The following is a 6332-nucleotide window of genomic DNA, read 5'->3' as shown; positions in this document are numbered from 1 at the left end:
GCTTCTCTATGCGCATCTATGAGGTTTTTAATGGTCAAATTTATGAAATAAAAATTCGAAGCTCTGCATTGAAAGTGGCCCTAGAAGGCATCTAATAAGTTCTGCTTTCTTACGAATGCCAAGTTTAAAATTGCTGTTCTAAGAGGTTTTATTAGGATTTGTAATGGTAAATCGAGATTAAATTAATCGGATATTAAAACTTAAAATAATGGTTTATAAAGTTGATCTATGAAGCACCTTTTATGTTCTCCTTTCTCGCGAACTGCACAAGTAAAAAATTGTTTCTCTAAGATGTTGTCCTAGGAATTTGAATGGGAACTCGGATTAAAATTAATCGGAAATTAAAACTCGAAATAATGTTTTCAAAGTGGCTCTACGAGATACTTATTAGGTACTGCTTTCTAACGAATAAAACAAGTTTAAAATTGCTGTTTTAAGAGGTCCTATTATGATTTCTTATGTCAAAGCCTAATCAAAGCCACTTCACAAGTCACTCCGGACCAGATAAATACCAGTCAGAAAACAAGTAGACATCCACTTAGGTGCCACTCAGGACCCAATAGTTAATGCATTACAAATTCCACATAAACTCACATTAGAGTCCAGTCAGATGCACATCAGAAGTTCTCACGCTCTAAATAGATGGCAAATAGAAACCGAAAACAAAATCCGTTTAGATGCCATTTAGGACCCGATAAGTAATGCGTTGCAAGTACCGAGTACATAACACATCAGATCCTAATTGAAGCCACTCACCAGTTATTGCAGACCAGATAAATACCAGTCAGAAACCTAATAGACATCCACGTAGTTGCCACTAAGGACCCAGCCCTATTGAAAATTCCGACGTCGTAAACTACGCCGTAAACTACGTCGTATACGATGTCGTAAACGATGTCGTAACCGACGTCATATACGATGTCGGAAATTGGGATAGTAAACGACATCGTTTACGACATAGTTTACGACGTAGTTTACGACGTAGCTTACGACGTAGTTTACGACGTCCTTGTTACAAGAGCTATGAAAATTATTTTTTTATTTATATAAAGTTTTTTACGGACTTTAATTCTTGCTTAGAATAAAAGAAGATAATATTTTGAAAAAATTATTTATTTTCTTTAGGTTTAGTATGAAGCATTTTTTATAAACGAACTAAATAAGTTGTTAACATACGGATACATAGGACCTTTTTTATATTTTATACATAAATCATTTTATGCAAAACAAAAACATTTAAACCTTAAATATTATACTAGTGAGCACAAAATTTTAATAGATCTTTATAACATCGTAAAGACATGAATAGGGCGTCTTAAAAATGTTTTAGCGATGTCCTTAAGACCCCTGGCGAAAGTCTTAGATAGGAATTCATTCCGAAACAATCCGAATCATTTCGCAAACTGTATCCGAACCAATCCGAATCTTTCTGAACCAATCCGAAAAAAGTTATCAATTTCGTTCGATCCAAATCGGTTAAAAATTAATCCGACTCAATCCGGTTTAATCCAAACTTCCAATCCGAATCAGTCCGAACCAAATTTTCAATCATAATAAATCCGAACTCGGATTGATCCAAACCGATTTTCAATCCGAATAAATCCAATTCAATCCGAACTCGGATTCATTCAGGTTGAAAATTCAGTATGTATCAATCCGAGTTCGGATTCATTCGGATTTATTTGGATTGAAAATTTGGTTCGGATTGGAAGTTCGGATTGGGTCGGATTAATTTTCAACTGATTTGGATCGAACAAAATGTAGAACTTTTTTCGGATTGTTTCCGATTGATTCGGGTTGGTTCGGATACAGATTTCGGAATGATTCGAAATGAATTCCTATCCGAAACTTTCGCTCGATTATCAAAAACAGGCAATGAACTCTACACATGATCTTTTAAAATTAGAAAACTGTACTTCATACTAATTTGCCGACATATTTGGTGATGTACACCCAATCAAGAACACTTTTCGTTAATTGTCCAATTAAGTGCACATTAAACGTCATTGACGTCTTAGAGTACAGAATTTCGGTACGAGCAACGAATTCGGATAATAGTGTATCAGCTAGATCAAGTTCATCAATTTTTATTTCTTATTTTGTTAATATATAAACAGCCTCGACAAACAAAGCCCAGTGCACCAAAAGGTGGCTTGGCAATATGTAAAAAAGAGTCCAATTCTCCCATTCACGAGCTTTCCAAAACTCTTTTTCTGAAAACGTCCGAGTTACTCTAATAATCTGGTGAGGTGCTTTGATGTCAGTAATAAATTTATCGATTGCAAAGATAATTGATCTAGAAAAAAGCCCGGCTTTCTTTTTATTGCCAAACCAGGTAGCGGCAAATTGTTTAGCAACTCTGGAGGCACAGTGCAAGGATTCTACGACATAAACCTTAATAATGTCATAATGCATTAGATTTATCAATTGTGATGGACATTTAATTTCGAAAACAGGCTTTTTTGAAGTAACAGCTTTCTTAATGTATTCTATGGTATTCTGAACATTTCTCTCTTTTGGAATTTCATTCATCAAAGGATACTTAATATTTCCAGATCGTGGGTTCTTAAAGTTATTGCGAATCCACTCACCGGGGTGAAGACAGAGGCCGCAGCCGTATGAGCCATTAAATTGAGCAAATCCTTGCAGTGGTGCACGAGCGACAGAGTCGACAGAGCAGATTAAAGTAAAGACTTTAATGCAAATCTGCACAAGTTTTATGATGCACTGAACTCCCTCGCTCGAAAGTTCCTTCATTTGTTCAACAAATGGCTCGAGGAATACATTCATGTTAGGTTTATCTTTTCCGAACCAAAGACCTGCTAGAATCAATTCTTTGGTTCTTACATTGAGTGATACATTATTTAGCATTAGAAAAATAGGCTAAATGGAGTAAGTAGCATAATTATGTCTGTCAGCTTCACTTAATTTTGATACGAATTCCTGATACTTTTTACCATCGTAAACATCACGTATGTATCCTTTTTCAAAAACTCTTTCATTTACAATGTAATTGTAATAAGCACTATTTGACTCTATTAATCTAGAAATCGGAGATGCAATATCCATCATTACAAAAATGTCCGTATACGCTTTATCTTTGACATTGACTGTAGTCATACATATTTTACATTTTACAAGACGATCCTTCCGATTCAATTTACGTATATATGCACCGCATTTAGAACAAATTCCGTGGAGTTGCATACAACATTTCGGATAAAATAATTTGTTAAGTAAATATCGAGTGTTTGGTAGAAAAGATTCTGCAAAAATACAATTAATCATGAAAAATAAATCAGTAGCCTCAGTTAATGAAAGCGCGTGCACTAGAACAAACTTCAAGATCATGATTACTACTTCTCCTACAGTTTTGTTGACCGGCACATTAATAGGTTTTCTAAAAACTTCGTTGTCTATTGCATCTTCGAGTGATGTAAAACCTTTTTTCTGTAAATTTTCAACTTCGTCTTCTTCATTTTTCGTTTCAGTGTTGCCATCAATCGTGTCCATAAAGATGTCATCAACCTCATAATCGATAGCATCAGTAAAATAATCATGAGCGATCTCACTTGCTCCCTGAAATAAACATTAAATGTAACAATGTCGCTTTGTTTCGATATGCGAAGGTTTTGGTACTTTTTAAAGTTTGGAGATATTTTATATGAAATTGCATTTCGAATTTTTGAACGATGTTAAAATTGAATTTGCTAAATTTAGAGCATTGTTATATAATTATTGAGCGAATTCATTTTAAATAGGGCAGGCTGTGCATTAGACGTGTGCGTTTCGTCGGATCGAATATGTTTTTTTTCGATTCAACGTGCGTTAATTTTCGGATCGGTTTATTCGATTCGATTGCCCCACGAATCGAATGCTAAAAAACCGAATTTTCAGTCAAATAGTTCCATTATCAATTAAAAATAATGAATTTTCAAACATAAAAATTAATTTTTGACAAAATATGTCAACTTTCAAACAAGTAGTTGACTTTTTGACCAAAACAGATTATTTTTGAAAAACGAAAATAAATTAAGTTTCCTACGAAAAATACGAAATTTAACAAAATCGTTGAGTTTTAAACTAAGAAAGATTTTGTACTTAAAAAAGAAAAACGATTTCAACCAAATTGTTCACGTTTAAAGCAAAAAATACGAAGTGGAATTTTCATCCCGAAATTATGAATATTTGACAAAAAATTTAATTTCGAACTCAATAGTTTAATTTTCTATCAAAATGTACTTTATATTTTTAAATATTTAAATTTTTAAAGAAATTCTCCATCTACTATAAATCTAACCTACAATAAATGTTCATCGAAAGAAACAAAACTTTATGTAGAACATATAAATATCGATTGAAAGTAGTTCAATTTTCATTAAGGACATTAATTTTAAACCAAAGAGATTAATTTTCCACCAAAAAGAAACAAGATGTTTCACAAAGTAGATGAAATTTCAACAAAAGACATCAAGAAGCTTAACATTCTACCGCTTGAGACGAATTTTCAACCATAAAGAATTATTTTTTTGAAATTGTTACATTTTCAACGAAATAATAGTCCCACCATAATTCTTTCCATTCATTTGATTCCTTTAATTCAGGCATTTTTTCATAAATGTCATTCATTCTTATATACTATGCGTATATACTGTACAAATGGTAAGAGAATATACTTATTTTTTATTTTATTTATATTCTTTTAATAAATATTTTAATAAAATATGCTTCTTTTGTTTCTCATGAACTACACATTTCGAATTTCGCGCTTGTTTCACTTACTTCTCTGAATGACCATGGAGGGCGCTAAATGTCAAAACCTTCTTGCAATTTGCCTCAAACTCCCTTTGGCTGATACACGGCGATCTCGTATCCAGTGTTATATATATCAGTGCGGCGCGGTCAGAAAACACAGCGGGTGCTGCCTTCCCCCTCCATGCTGCTACCTTCTCCGCTTCTCGTCGTTCGCCGTAGAACGATCAACTCACATTTCCCATGAATTTTTCTTCACACTTTACCCAGGCTTAGGACTGGCAGCAAAATGTAAAAAAAATTGTAATGTAGGCGTGTTTAAAAATTGATGGGAAATATGTATTGTCAACAATATAATACTGGAATATAAATAAACTAATCTAATTAATTTCTCAGCTAGAGTTCATACAAAATAATAGTTAAATATTATTTAACCAAATATTATCTCAAGAAAGCGAAATAAATATTGAAATTAGCTACATGTTTCCCTCTCATACATTTCAGCTATTTATTTCACTTTAAACTAAACTCAAATTTTTACTGAAACTTGGTGAAATATTAATTTATAAACGAACTCAAACTGATTTATGAATCCGACTTGGAATGTCAAAATTCCATCGATAAGAAAATGTTTTTTTTTCGATGTTCTCTTAGTTGCTGCACTCCTCATTTTAATGTGGACTTCGATCTGCATCTCTTTAAAAATCTTGATTAAATTGTAAATGTTCGGATTAGTCGTGTAAAATCAAAATGAGGAGTGCAGCAACAAAGAGAAAAGAAATCATCGAAAGAGAACAATTTCTTATCGATGCAATTTTGACATTTCAAGTCGGATTCATAAATCGGTTTGAGTTCTTTCGTCAGGTTTCACGTAAGTTTTACCATTTCGTTTATAAATTAATATTTGACCAAGTTTCAGTAAAAAGTTGAGTTTAGTTTAAAATGAAATAAATAGCTGAAATGTATGAGAGGGAAATATGTAGCTAATTTCAATTTTTATTTCGCTTTATTGATATAATATTTGGTTGAATAAGATTTTATTATTATTATGTATGAACTCTAGCTGAGAAATTAATTAGAATAGTTTATTTATATTCCAGTATTATATTGTTGACAATACATACTTCCCATCAATTTTTAATCACGCCTGCATACATTTTTTTTTACATTTTGCTGCCAGTCCGTTTGGGTATAGTGTGAAGGAAAATTCATGGTAAATGTGAGTTGATCGTTCTACATTGAACAACGAGAAGCGGAGAACCCGCTGTATTTTCCTGACCGCGCCACAACTCGACACCAGCCTAGTGAAGAGTGTCAGCGTGTTGCCTTAACGACCGAGCAGAGTGCAGGGATCGTCTTTCAGTGGAAGTTAATAGATGGCGCTAACTACCATCTTTTGTGATGATCGCGTATCCCGCGCTCATCTAGTTATGGGATCATGTAGAACTCAACCCTTTTTGCATGGTAAAGAAGAACAACTCCTCACCATAAAGGCCTAATCGCTAAATTTAAAATTATATTTCGCAATTTTTATTATTGTTCTTAAACTCTCTTATCTTTCTATTGGCAAAAACGAGACA

At 33.1% G+C, this 6332-nt stretch overlaps 1 protein-coding gene across 4 annotated transcripts in view; it reads right to left on the bottom strand.

The window, feature by feature from the left end:
- Window positions 1–1196: 1196 nt before the first annotated feature.
- Window positions 1197–6332, bottom strand: part of LOC117180093 — an 82397-nt gene continuing 77261 nt past the window's right edge. For all 4 annotated transcript variants that reach the window (XM_033372411.1, XM_033372414.1, XM_033372412.1 and 1 more), the window contains one exon: window positions 1197–3579. In XM_033372411.1, the coding sequence (XP_033228302.1) occupies window positions 2884–3579 (696 nt within the window). In that variant the 3' untranslated portion in view covers window positions 1197–2883. The remainder of the gene's footprint in view (window positions 3580–6332) is intronic.

Source organism: Belonocnema kinseyi, chromosome 9 (genome assembly GCF_010883055.1).
Source record: "Belonocnema kinseyi isolate 2016_QV_RU_SX_M_011 chromosome 9, B_treatae_v1, whole genome shotgun sequence".
In the NCBI taxonomy this organism is placed as follows: domain Eukaryota; kingdom Metazoa; phylum Arthropoda; class Insecta; order Hymenoptera; family Cynipidae; genus Belonocnema; species Belonocnema kinseyi.
This window is presented reverse-complemented; position numbering and strand designations above follow the sequence as displayed.